A 14148-nucleotide genomic window follows, 5' to 3' on the forward strand; every position below is an offset into this window, starting at 1 on the left:
ACATTTGCAAAAAACGCAGCGCAACGCACAATATCTGCTGGGATGTGAGAGCATGACTTTGGTTGTTAATGTTGGAAATATAAGAACGGATGAGGTTGTGTATGTAAATGATGGACTGTGACGTGAAACGGTGTTGTGCGTATTCAGCACCCCTGCCGTTAAATGCACCCCCTTGCATTATAGGTGATATTCTGGATCAGAAGGCTGTTGTTTCCACCTATAGGAGTAGTTTTTATACCGGTAACCCAATTAAAAAAACACACTTTTGAACCTATGAATTGCAAGAAATGCTGGGACTATATTTAGGAAACGCTAAGTCAAATACATTCAAATGGCTCAAAAGATCCATTTCATTCATTTTGTAATTATGGCTGCAGTATATTTCCACAGAACATACAAAAGGTGTTGTTTTGTGTTAGCTATTATCCAAGTATGTGACTTTAAACTCTTTAAAATTGTTTAACGACTGTAAGTAACCAGTGTTCTGGCCTTTGTGGGTTACCAGGATATATATATATATATATATATATATATATAAACTTCTCCTATAGGTCGAAACAACAGCCTTCTGATCCAGCATATCACCTATAATGCGAGGGGGTGCATTTCCCGGCAGGGGTGCTGAATACAGCACAACAACTACGGTACCGCTGGAAATGCAAGAACATCTATGCGCGGTCTGATAATCATCTACCGACGAATATTTAATTCTCTGCGCAGTATTGCTGCACCTTCATCCACGGGATCATTATCAAAAGGACATGCCATGGTAGTGGAAATAGTCGCCACCTAATATAACTTATAATGTCTGATTTTTGCAGTGATTTTCTGGAAAAACAGACGGAACTATACTACGCCAAAACTCGCCTGCTGACTGAATGAATGAGGAAATCAAACACCGTGTGTGGCTGAAAGAGGGCGGAGACAGAGAGAAACTCAAGGTTTTCTGAGAAAAACCTGGTCCCGACCAGGTTAGGTTCAGAGAGCATGTTACCATGGTAACTGACCGAGAGGTTAAGTTACTTCTCTTTGTGAAACAGGCTAGAGTTACCCCTCTGTCTCTGGTTTGAGTTACCTCCCTTTGTGAAACGGAAAACTCAGAGTTTCCCTCATTTCAGGGTTAACAGACTCAGAGTTTTCACTAAACCTGCTTTGTGAAACAGACCCCTGCTTCACTGCTGTCCTCCATGTTTGTTTTGATTTTGTCAACTTTATTTGTTTATCTGTTAACATTGTCAAAAGCAAATCAGATGTGGGTCACATATGAGTGAAAAAATCTGATTCAGGTCACCAAAGAGACGCATCTCACAAGCCTGCATGTCCATGCAAATTATTTACTTAGTATATTTATGGTTAATTAGTTGCCAATGATTTTGTCATGTTATTTACTATTTGAAGATCAATGAAGGGCAGTCCAATCCCATCTCTAATTCACTCAGTAATAAATTACTACCAGCTATAATATGTTCTCTCTGTGAAACATTTTAAGAAAGCTTCCTTCCTCTGCAGCTAGCATGGCATGTAGACTTAAGGATCACCCAAATTGAGGGTAATGTACCATAGCAATGATCATAATTGACCCCTTCTGACTAGAACCAGACGGAATGTCCCCTTAGATGGTACTAAGGTAGCTATTACCCATTTGAAGTGGCGGTAATGTTTCTGCAACAGCCTTCATGTTTTTCCAGTTTGAAAACCTGAAGGAAATCTAATGACAGCCTGGGAATAAAGTGTTCCTGCAGTCACCTGTTGGTGTGACAGTGAAAGATCATCCAACTGTTTCGAGAGTGAAGGGATTTTTTTTTTTTAATCTTGAGTGCAGAGACAAGGATAATTGTACTTTAGTATAACTTGGATCATAGTACATAGTCATAGTTCCTTACTCAGGTGGATGCTGGGATCTGGTAACACAACCCACCTTCACTAAACTCGAGTCTAGGAACAGGTTCCTATACCAGATCCACACATATGGACACCAGACACCCATATGCACTGTTGTGTTCTTACTCAAGGAAAGCCACACTACTTGTTGAAGTTTAAAAAGTTTATTATAAAAACAGCAAATAATTATTCTGCATGGCCAAGGGGTCTCTCTGGGGTCAGAAATTGCAGACATCCTGGCTTGCATCCAAGCTGTTATCTGCAACCACCGAGCCTGAAAAAGCACAGAGAGCCCTACTTTCACAAAGAATTTATACAGCAATAAAGTGCATTACGTTGTTGTGATTGGTTCAGAATTTTGCTGACGCAGTTGCTGGATAAAGCTTTAGAATGTTGATCACTGCCAGACTGGTTTTTTATTCGTTCACAAGTTTAATCCTCCGTCCCCTGGTCACACGGTTCCTCCAATGAACAGCCATTGCTGTAGAAAGAACACTCTCTACTCTGTAGCTTCTACTTCCTGTGGGCAGTGTTGTGCCTGTTCATAAACTCGTTCATATTTTGGGCGAACGTGAACTGAACATACTGTATTCTGCCTGATGAAGGTTACTGCGAATGCGTTCATTCTGGTGTCTGTGAACTGCACGCTCTGTCAGTTTAACTTAATTTAATAGGGTGCCAGATTTCTATACATTCTTACCGGCAAAACTCAGGCTAAAACACACTGTCAACTGCCTCAATATATAATTGAAAAAAAACATCATCATCAAATCAAAACAAAACACAGCATGGAGGTGACAGCAACGTGTAGGGGACCGTGCAAAGCAGCTAGGAGGTGTCATTTTCTCGGTTAAATGAGATGACAAGGTCGGTGAGGATGGGAACAATCTTATATTTCTGTGCAAACTTTGCCCGCCGGCTTTCAAAAAAAAAATCTGCCTCAGCCTGGTTCCTGGTTTTACTATTCATGTAACTTGTTTGTTGAACCTGTATTCCAGTATTCCTTTTTAGTATGTACTGAAATGGAAAATTATTAAAATTAAAAAAAAAATTGCACCTTAAGAATTACTGTCCTGTTTTTCTCTTTATAATTCCTCATTAAAAAAGACCATAACCTGGTTGGATACGGATTCAAAATTGCATATGAAGATGAAATAACTTCAGTGGCAAAACTGATAAATAATTGCTGTCTGTGGTTCTATAAAGACTGTGGCCATATTTTGTTAAAAGTTAATTTCACATTGGATCTGTGAACTTAGTTCATAATGATGAATTATAAACTATGAACTGAACTAGTTCATTTTAAAATTTTTGAACTAAACTTTGAACTCGTTCATGTAGAAAATTAACTCTCTCAACACTGCCTGTGGGGCTGGTCCCCCCTCATCTTACTGCACCTAGTTTTAACCTGGAGCTTATATGCGTTATCTTTTAATAATGCCATCTGTGTTAAATTGATAATAATATGAAAGCATGCTAAATTATTTTTATCTAATGAATTCGTACACAGTGAGTTATAACAAAACTTAAATTATATTGTGACAAAAATAAACACTTTATGTTTTAAAATCCCCACAGCACATACATGCGTACAGCACTAATTCATGCATACTTTATATTACTGCTTAGACTAATGCATGTCTCCACTCACTTTAAATGCACTGACATTCAATTATGCGATACAACAAGTAAATGGATTGTGTACCTGCAACACACATGCCCTAACACAACACAGACATATGTTGTATCCCCCATTTATCTTATCTTATATATATATATATATTATGTAATTAAGTGTCACATTGTGCATCAGTAATAGCATGTAAAGGGAGGTGTAGCAATGCGGTGGGTTTATATGGAAGGAACATTGATATGATAAGAGCTTAATTAGAAATCATGCAGGGGACAGCTGTATTTACATCTGTCTCCCCTATCTATCTATCTATTTATCTATCTATACTACACACTCATAAAACAGGATACAAATGGATGCAGTCTTCTCACGTTTCAAAGCAGCAGCTCCAGTCCCTTTCCTAAATAAAGAGACTTTTTTAAACTTTGCTGCACATATGTAAGAGTTAATTCCACTAATGCTCTTGTTTCTCAATCCTTTTCGTCACACTCAATTTTTCTTTTTTTTCTGAGCCACACATTCAGCTGGAATCAGAGCGATCTTTTCACAGCTGTATCTTTTATATAATTAGTATAATACACTCCCAGATCTTACCTCATAAACATTATGTTTAGACCTTCAACATCAAAGTTATTCAGTCATTGGTGTCTGTATCCATGGTTACAGTTACATATAATCAAAATGAAAATATATATTATTGCTTACATCATTCATCTTCATCTCAATAGAAAATGAGAGATAACAGGAGACATAAAAAGCATGAAAAAGTAGGTCCATCTATCTGCTCATACACAGGTGTTTAGTGTGTGGACAATCAGTGGACATACATGCAAAAAACAAACTATTAATAAATTGTTTTAAACATTTGTTTTCTTTCATTAATAAAAACAACATGTGTAATATAGCCTACCAATTGCATCAAAGTTGATGGTAGAAGCTTAACTAAAAGCCTAGCTAAGAATCATAACTAAACAAGAATAACTTATTACCCTCTAACTTTATATAACCTGTTTAATGTGTAGGAGAATAAGAGAGGACTACACGTATTATTATAAATGAATTAATCATCCACCACCACTGTATAGGTAATGTGGGCTAAGCCCGATGGAAACCTAATGCAAACCTAGTCACCTGCAAGAATTAAAAGAATACTTTTCTATCATCAATTGAATTTATCAATTAATTGTATCCATTAATTACTATCAATCTCAATCTGAAAACGTTTGTTCTCGTAAACCGTGACCTAAACCTGGGGTTTTGGGGGTTTTGCTACAAAACTATGAATACATTTATATACATGATAGATTATAACAGCAAATGACACACATGAGAATAACACAGAAAACAAATGGGCAGGGTGAAAGCTATGATATGACAATGTAATTTCCAATCATACCTTTATGGAAAGTAAAGTTTAATATCAAATGACCAGTTGTCACCCAATCTGCTCATTGAAGTACCAACAACGTCATTTCATCAAACTGAACTTTAAAAAAGGTTGATCCAAGAGGAAGTATTTCACAGCTCCAGAGCTTCCAGACGTACAAAACACCTTGTCTTCTCCCGAGGTGTAGGCTGGCAGTACAGAGGTCTTCAGAGGATGCCTTAGATGAATGAGATTCAGTTGGTCACTTGTCAAGCTCTTGGTGAAAACTGGAGTTTGATTGAAACTTTAAAGGCCCACTTTGCGCTGTTGACTAAAGCTTAATTTCTCTGGTCGGAATAAAAATAAGCTTGTCCTCAAAAACACGAGCACTAAGTTAAAACGACATTTTAACAGATTAATACAATGTTATTAATCAAAAAGAACACTGAACTTCTTTGAAACAAAGTCAGGCAAGAAGTTACTTGTAAAGATGAAGTAGATAGATGTTAAAAAATAAAAGACTTCAATGGATAAGACTGAAACAAAACTAAAACAAGACTAGTAGTGGAAGAGAAAAAGGAAGAAGACAGAAGAGACAGCTTGGGTTTGCTATATTTAAGTCCATTTCTAAAGTGTGGCCTGGATAATGAGATGCATTCATTTTCCCACCTAAAGTGGGGGAAACCTTTTTCTTTGTTCCAAAAAGGAGCATCGGTTTTCGTGGCATAAGGCAGCAACAGTTCAAATATATGAATTTGAAGAGTGAATGAACACAGTAACACATCATGTTAGCTTTCTCTTAGTTAATAATCCAGTGTGAATGTTGTCAGTGACACAAAAACGTTAAAAAATTACATATTCATATGTTAACATAATATTTTTTTGATAGAAGTCTAAATATATTTTGATGTGTTAAAATAAAATCCTCAATGATAATATACAGTATGATTGAATGATAGATGCATACAGATTAGGACAAACCCCCTCCTAAATCCTTAGTCGATATCTTTATGTCAGTACTAGTAGTATCATGTTTGATATCACCAAATTTCACCAACTTCAGCTTTTTTTTACAGATAAAAAACAGAGCTGTTTCAAACAACACCAAATTCTTTACAGTTAAAAGAAAATTCCTTCCTATAATAGTTTTATTTAAGAACATATTAAAGTGTGAGTCTCTGTGTTCTTCTTATCTGTGAGGAGCTTTGCTTCCTGTGAAAGGAATGTGGGTGTCTTGAGTTAGAGTCGAGTTGCAATAAACTTATCTCTTGAGAAAGGGGGAGAAGTGGGACCAATGGCGATTGCTCTAAAACTGCAAGGGAAGCCCAGCTTCCCCTAAAATGTCACCAAAAAAAAGAAAAGGTGGTGAAATATGTACTGCTGTGTGTACATTTCATTGACTAAATACACGCTAGAAAGCCTTCATCTTTTGTTCAGAATCAGCTACTTCACACATCACAGGTAACCGGCGCAACTTCCTTCTCTTTCATCTCCACAGTACTTTACACAGTCGGCTGCTCAGCTTCTACAGACTTCAATGGGGAAGCGTAGAGCGGGTTGTTCCACTGCAGCCGAACTAGACGCTCATTGGATAAATGCTGTGCTATGTCCTGCTCATCGGACGCTCAGTGCCTCTGGGGGTCTATGGGACAGTGGGCTGGCCCAGAAGCTCGGCTTCTGCATTATAATTGGACAAGCTGCCTGAGGCCGAATCCTTGTTTGATTGACAGCAAAATGAACGAATCAGCGATCTTGAAGAATAAACATTCACCGGAGCATTTTCCAAGTTTTTCATTCCGCTGTTCTGAACTGATCCGTAGACTTTACTGATCCGCAGCGACTTTGTTAAAAACGACTAGCGTTGTATAATATATAACATAATATAATATAATATTAACAGTATTTGGATCAACCTATTATTTTCATTCACAGAAGAAGAACCTGTTGTCTGCTGCCCTATTTCAGAATGTCTGTCCTTTTCTATGTCATGAATGGGTTTTTACGCTCCTTTGGTCTCGGACCCTTGTGGAGAACGCGGATCAGGAGCCTCATTACAAAAGTCTGAAATGCTAGCTCTCCTCAGTTGAGGGTGACATTTAGGATTTCTGATGTTACAGAAGCTTGTTTCCCAACTGCATTTACGAAAATTATATCTTAGGATAGGAACTTAGTCATTACAGAACTAGAATGATAGGATACACAACTAAACTGATTGATTATCCAGCCCAAGGGAAGCATATATAAAGAGAAAATGATAGGGTCGAGGGTTGACCCCTAAGGCATCCCATGTTAACAGCAGAGTGGCTGAAGACACATAGTCACCTATGGATATCCGAGAACATCGATTTTGACAAATGAGACAAACCACTCTATGGCTTTCCTTGAGATACCAACATAACTACAGTAATTAAACGATTGATGAGGATAGTACGATCAATGGTATCCAAGGCAGCAATATCATCGAGTAAGACAAAGATGGACAATTCCATCAGCCCGCATATGGATGTCATTTGTTACACCAAACAAAGTTTTTTTTCAGTACTATGTATGTGTTGTAGAGAAAGCCCAATTGGAATGACATCATGAGAAAAACGTTTTCCACCACATGAAAGACAGTTTCGAAATAGGTCTGAAATGATTGTGAACAGATAGAACAAGGATGGGCTTTTTTAGTAGCAGCTAAAAAGAAACTATCTTAAAGTGATCAAGGAAGCAGCCAGACATGAGGAACAGGTTAATAATGTCAATTAAAGCAGGGCCAAAAAACATTTTGGAGTGTAAAATATCAAGATGGCAGGAGAACAGGCACATATGAGAAATTGTCTCTATGAGGTTGTGCATGGTAATGGGGGCAAAATTAATGAATAGATTTGGAAGACTGCTAGATAAGTGGGTGGGGACATAATGTTAGATGTGATGTTATTGATAGAATTGCCAAATTATAATAAATACAATTCACAATCTTCAGCTGAGGTGGCAGGAGCAGGTTATACAAGTTGATTGATTGTGCTAAACAGAACTCAGGGATTGTTTATTAGTAGTAATTCATTTGGTGGAGCAAACATTTGTTGCATCTTTTTTTTCTGATTGAGCAAAGTCAAAAGCCCTTTCATGTGTACAAAATGATCATTAAGTTTCGTCTTTTTCCATCAGCACTCGGCCCTCCTGCAGTCTTGCTTACAGCTTCGGATTATAGGCCCCCCCGGGGGTTGATGGTGTTACCTTAGGTCCCATTGCCTCTGGTCATTGGAAGTGCCTGGTGTCCTGGGTTAATCCAGATGAGATTTAAGCCAGTTTTATGTACCCTTACCCACATAGATGTGTCTCTAGCCCTTTTCATACATGCACTGCAAACATGAAATTTTCCAGACATTTCCTGACGGGACTGTTTGTGTGGCACCAAACAGAGTTATCCCTCTCAGCTGCCAAGTACAGGACAGTTTAATGTCCGAGTGAGTCCATATATGAATACAACTGCTCATTCATCATGCTGTGGCTGACAGTGGAAGAAAACAAACCTCCCATGGTAAAGAAAAAAGGGGGAATTACACTAAGTCAGTAACAACAATGTCTAACTTGAGAGGCAATGGGATTCAGGAACTTCTGTCTTTAAGGGCCAACGCCAAATTCAAATCATCAAACCATCAAATTCAAGGAATTGCAAGCCACTCCACCAAGAACCACAGTGAAATCTGCGTCATGTCCTCCCTCCTGCCACTTTACCCAGAGCCTGCCTAGCTTAAACCAATCAGTAGTGATGTCCAAATTAAGCTTCATGATGTGGAGCTCTTGGTTTAAAGAAAAGGGCTTAATGAATGGTAATTCAGTGTGCTTTCAACCCTTTTTTTGAACAGAAAGCTCCATCTAGTGGACTTGGAAAATAAAGAAAATGGTTCATGAAGCTTAATTTGGACATCACTACAAATCAGAGTATTTCCAGTAAGTGAGAATGCATCTGAAATGGAGTGTGTGAAAGAGGAATGCCCAGCACGTTCTACACCTTATTTACAACAATAACAGTTTTAACATCAGCTTACTGCTATACATAAGCTAACACAAACACATTTACGAATCATATGAATGAACTACGAGTGAGACTAAAGTTTTGTTGTCTTCACAGCTCCAACTCATACAGATAACCCTTTAGTTGAACTGATCAGGAATCAAATAAACACTACTACAGCTCAGGATGTGTTCCCTTCATCAATTTCACTGAAACTTAAAGTACAACATCGTTCTGCTGTATTAGCAATAGCGTTTGCATTTCAGTGACTGACAATGACAACTTGTTGTCATGATAATAACATTGTACTTCTTGTTGTGATTGGAGTAAACACACACAAAAAGGGAAAATAAGCATCAGGGGTGCAGATCGGATGTCAGGATTTGGGGACACAAAAAAGTGATTGTTTTTTTTTTTTCCCTTATGCACCTCATGTCATGCCACCATGAATCACAGCTTCGTAGATGCTTGCCATGTCATTCAAAAAGTACTGCACAGGGAATCATTTACTGTGCTTACCTTTCTTGTTTATTTGTCCTAAACAGCCAACAGAGTGTGTCAATGCTTATTTAACTGTTAGTGAATTTAAAGGTCTCGGGCAAGTAATGTCTACTCATCCCTAATTCCTTTCACCATCTTCCTTTTCTCCCAGTGTATGGGACAATTTTATGCATTATTAATTGATATGGATTCTTATATAAAAAATTTGAAGATGTCATCAGCGTCTGTGTAAGAAACTACTCATTCATTTGTGTTGCAGTAAAGGAGACCAGAGATGGAATGTGGAGTCAGAAATATATTTGTCAAACATTATTTGTTCCACCATTTCAATCATTTCTTTTTAGATGTGAATCTAAAATGTGAAGAATATGAAGTCTGAAAATATGTCCCCCCAACGCCCCCAGGGTCTGCATCCATGATAAGCATGCACACACATTCAGTACATACAGGAGGCTCTGTGTATCTTCTGTGTCGCGTGTGCCCTAAGATGAAATAGGTTCAGAGCAATGATCTACTTTATCTTACGCTTTGACTTTTCTGTTACGTAAGTTAGGTCAAAGTCTGTTTGTTGGTCGGTATCAGCAAGTACAGCCAATGGATAAACAAAACAGATGATATAAAAGTCTCCTCAAATTTTAATAAAAAACACAAAGAACAATGCAGGAGAGAGAGAGAGAGACCATGCCTATGGAAATCATTATAGAGTGATTCAGTTATGTTTTAATTATTTATTTTAATTAAAGTATTCTATATTAGCTTTTTTAAAGGATATTCCCAAAGCCTGCACACATAGGCCTAGTACACACACTAGGTATTCTTGTTGAAGTAGCTTTTTCTGTACATTTTCATCTTTCATCCACACAAATTGCATTTTAGGTCATTGAAAACAGTTCTTTTGTAAAACTTCCTCCAGGGTGAAGATGTTAAGAAACTGTGTTTTCAGTGTTGAAGTGCAGACAAGGAAAATAAGAGATCTAGTCTTGTAACATGCACCACTATCTCCTTTAAGAGGCAACAAAAATGAGGCATCATTTGGTGCAATGGCTGACTGGCCAAAACAACGCTGGTTCTAACAGACTTTTTTACATGTTAAATATAAATCTATAGTAACTCTTCCACTATAATGAGTAATAAACACATCAAAATGCTACAGAGCAATTGATGCACCATTGCAGCCAGGTAGCCTTCAGGCGATAGCTGTTTTCAGGTTTCTGATTGGTCGGCATGGCTTTTGGATTATATCACCACCTGTTTGTTTGGCATGCTCAGTGCTTCAATGTGTTTTTTGCATTTTCCTTTGGATAGAGATTGTTTTAAACACTGATTGTGTGGACAGGCTTATGTTTTTTTAGAACAAAGTAGGGAAATACCCTGTTTACAAAAATACCTGTGTGGATGTGGACTAGGACATAGATACATCAAAACAGGTTTTTTCTCTTTCTAAAATGTGCCTTGACAGATCATTATCAACTGTCCTAGCTCCCCGATGGTTGTTCTTCATCCTGCCTCTCTCTCTCTCTCTCTCTCTCTCTTTCTCTCTCTCTTGCTCTCTCTCCCTCCCTCCCCAGACTCTGAAGGACCCCACTCTTGCAGCCAGGAAGGATTTCCAGCGTGAGGCTGAGCTGCTGACCAACCTCCAGCACGACCACATAGTGAAGTTCTACGGAGTTTGTGTGGACGGAGACCCTCTCATCATGGTGTTTGAGTACATGAAGCATGGAGATCTCAATAAGTTTCTCAGGTGAGTTTAGGGGACAGTGGCGCCTTTTTCTACTTCCTTCCCTCCTAGTTCCGGCATACACGCTTGGACCTCACCCATCTTCAACCTCGTTTTGATCCTACTCCACACCTGTAAAGTTTTGTGACTGTATCTTGCATTGTTGCGACACCATTGTTGTGACTAAATTTGTCCATAGAAAAGACAGACATAAACATATGGCAAAATACTCAAAACCACATCTGTGGTAGTTCCCACTACAGTAGTGTCTCCAGGACCATATTTTGACATGATGACACACACAGACTCAGAAGGTGAAAACAATACCACCATCGCTGTCACAGCTGCTAATGAATCATTTCTCATAAACAACACAAATTAAATCTTACATGTTTCAAAAGAAGTAGGAGGAAGCATACACTTATTTATTCCTACCTCTTCTCTGCTATCCATCAATTAATAAATTAACTTAATGTTTAGCCTATACATGTGTATATATATTCAATAAAGATACACAAACATACACAGATACACGGACATACTGTATACATACTGTGTATACATATATACTGTACACAGTCATGCACACAAATAAACATATATGCAGTCTGTGAAAAAATTATATAAATTCTCCAAACTTTTGACCGGTACCGTATATTCAGATACATCTGGTTTTCAAGCTAGTAAAATCTATATAATGGTACGTGTCAACAGCTGTGTTTTTGGACCCAAGGGGTCACCCCGCTTCCCAGCATTGGAAGCCTGATGGGCTTGTTACTAGCAGCATTAACCACTGACAAAGTGAGAAAACAATCTACACCTGCCTAAAACCTTGATAGCTGAGTCTGATCAGACACAGGCTTTGCTTTGTGGGCTGTTTACCCCCTAGATTTGAAAATGGACCAACAATGGACCTAGTTTGGAAACTTTTTACATGAAATAGTTTGCCGAAATGGTTTCTGAAAATTTTTTAGATAAATTTGTTGCTTTTTAAAAAATAGTGCCATGCTTCCTGACCCCAAGGGTGTTAGCTCTTTAGGTCTTTAGTTGGATCTTTAGATTCTGTTTTGTTTACTTTAATTTGATATTTTGGACGTTCATTGGTTCTGACCAGTGATCAAACATGGAGCTACCCCAGGTGCCAACCCAGTAAGAGAACCACAGGACTGCAGGTGATCAACCTCTGTTGAGATTACTGTCTTTAAGAGGTACCGTATTAAGACTAATGACAATCATCAAGCTAGCTAGTTGGGAAGGGGACTGAATAACGGCCCAAACTGAAGCTACATTTTGACGAGGGAAAAACTGGCATGAATTTTACACCTGCTAACAAGACGGATCTATGTTGGGTCTTAAGGGTTAAAGTTGATGTGAGTAGGGGAGACAGAAATGGTAAATTAATCTTATTTCAACATGTGTTTTTGCACATACACATATTTCGTGCCCACCCCTGTATAAGTCAGTGCCCCACTTGGGCTATCCCAGTAAAAAAAAGTCTGGAAATGCCAGTGCTCATTAGTACATCGAGTAGGAAAGTTGTGCAGGGGTTGAGCTGAGCTGCCAGGCCTGTGTGTGGCACAGAGAGCAGTGTGTTATCTTGTAGACACTGAGTGATGGATGAGCCTGTCTCAGTGAACTACTGCAGGCTGATGCCTTCATTTGAACCTTGTCACCAGACTACAACCACCTGCCTGTTAAGTACTGTTCTTTCTTCCTTCACTTTTCTCCTCTAAAGGTGAAACCCCTGCAGACTACTGCCAGGCTGTTTATGAAAAATGTTTTTAGTGGGTGGCTGCCTGTTATAAAGTTATAAATATGACTGACAGACACTCTGCACTGCCATCAAGTATTGCCACCACAGCCGAGGAGCCTTGTTAGAGCGTACAAGTGTGTACCACAGTGATTGATGAATGAGCCTGTCTGATAGACTGACACTCGGAACTGTTCCACCCAGAACATTATGTAAAAGACCGTTAGCCTCAAGAAAACATAGTGTAGTAGTGCTTTTGCTGTTACATGGGGGTTGATGGCTGACACAGAAAAAAGACGTTGCAGATGCATCTTATTTGATGTACATCAGTGTTCAAAAAACTGGTGGCATTCCTCTGGTTTTACTGTTGGGTCAGACTTATTTGTTATATATTTCAAAATGTAATGGCGGATTAGCATTACATTTGTCGAGCACATTCATGCTCATCAGAGGAGCAACTTTGGTCTTGAACCCTGCCAAGCTGCAAATGTTAACTTCGCACACAAAACATCTATGAGAAGAACATTATTGTCACTCTCTGGCTTAGCTGGGTAATTGCACACACTCAAAAATGTCCCACTCTTAGCTTTTAAATATGTGCTTGTAAACCTCATGAATGAAATTGCAATAACTCAAAAGACTAATCTTTTTGGTTTCGCAAAACAACAATGAGGAAATTCTGGCTCCGGTCTTATACCCACTGTACTGGAGTGAAGAGTAAATTATGCCTACATGTGTGTAGACTTAGCAGAGATAAAACTAAATGAGAAAAGTAGATCCACAGGAGAAAATATAATTGAATACAGAATGCCTGAGAGCCTTACTGCATTATATTCCATTATGTTTCTATATTTTAAATTGTCACCTGCTGCTTGCACTATGTGTTTTCATTTACATGAATGAACACATTTCCACCATAAATAGGTGCACTCAATTCAACACAATTCAGATAAAAGTAGTGTTTAAAGCTCAAAATGTTGTGGGGGAAGATCACCACACCACTGTGACTCTTCTAGAGCAGTTCCATTAAAATGTTTATTGAACATAATGTGCAATCTCAGTTTAAATAGTAAAAATCCGCATTAAGCTCAAGACACATAGGACTGAATAATTAGCTATATTACTTATGATGATATTGGTCACACTGAATAATACTATAATATTTGGGAATATGTGTTAATATTTCTGAGTAAACAGGATTGTGGTGAATGCAACATGTGTTACAAATGAGCTGCTGGTCGCACCCATGCTTCGGCCTGCCTTACAGACCAGAATTAGCATGTGTGACGTGAAAACT

The 14148-nt window shown here is 38.4% G+C and overlaps 1 protein-coding gene across 1 annotated transcript in view; it reads left to right on the forward strand.

Annotated features, from left to right (window-relative positions):
* LOC310949617 (NT-3 growth factor receptor-like) overlaps positions 1-14148 on the forward strand; it is a gene marked incomplete at its 3' end in the record, with an annotated part of 217476 nt that overhangs the window by 184802 nt on the left and 18526 nt on the right. Inside the window, exon 15 of the mRNA XM_083917114.1 lies at positions 10953-11125. Within this exon, the coding sequence (XP_083773240.1) occupies positions 10953-11125 (173 nt within the window). The remainder of the gene's footprint in view (positions 1-10952; positions 11126-14148) is intronic.

The sequence above is a fragment of the Echiichthys vipera genome (assembly GCF_963691815.1).
Source record: "Echiichthys vipera genome assembly, chromosome: 7".
In the NCBI taxonomy this organism is placed as follows: domain Eukaryota; kingdom Metazoa; phylum Chordata; class Actinopteri; order Perciformes; family Trachinidae; genus Echiichthys; species Echiichthys vipera.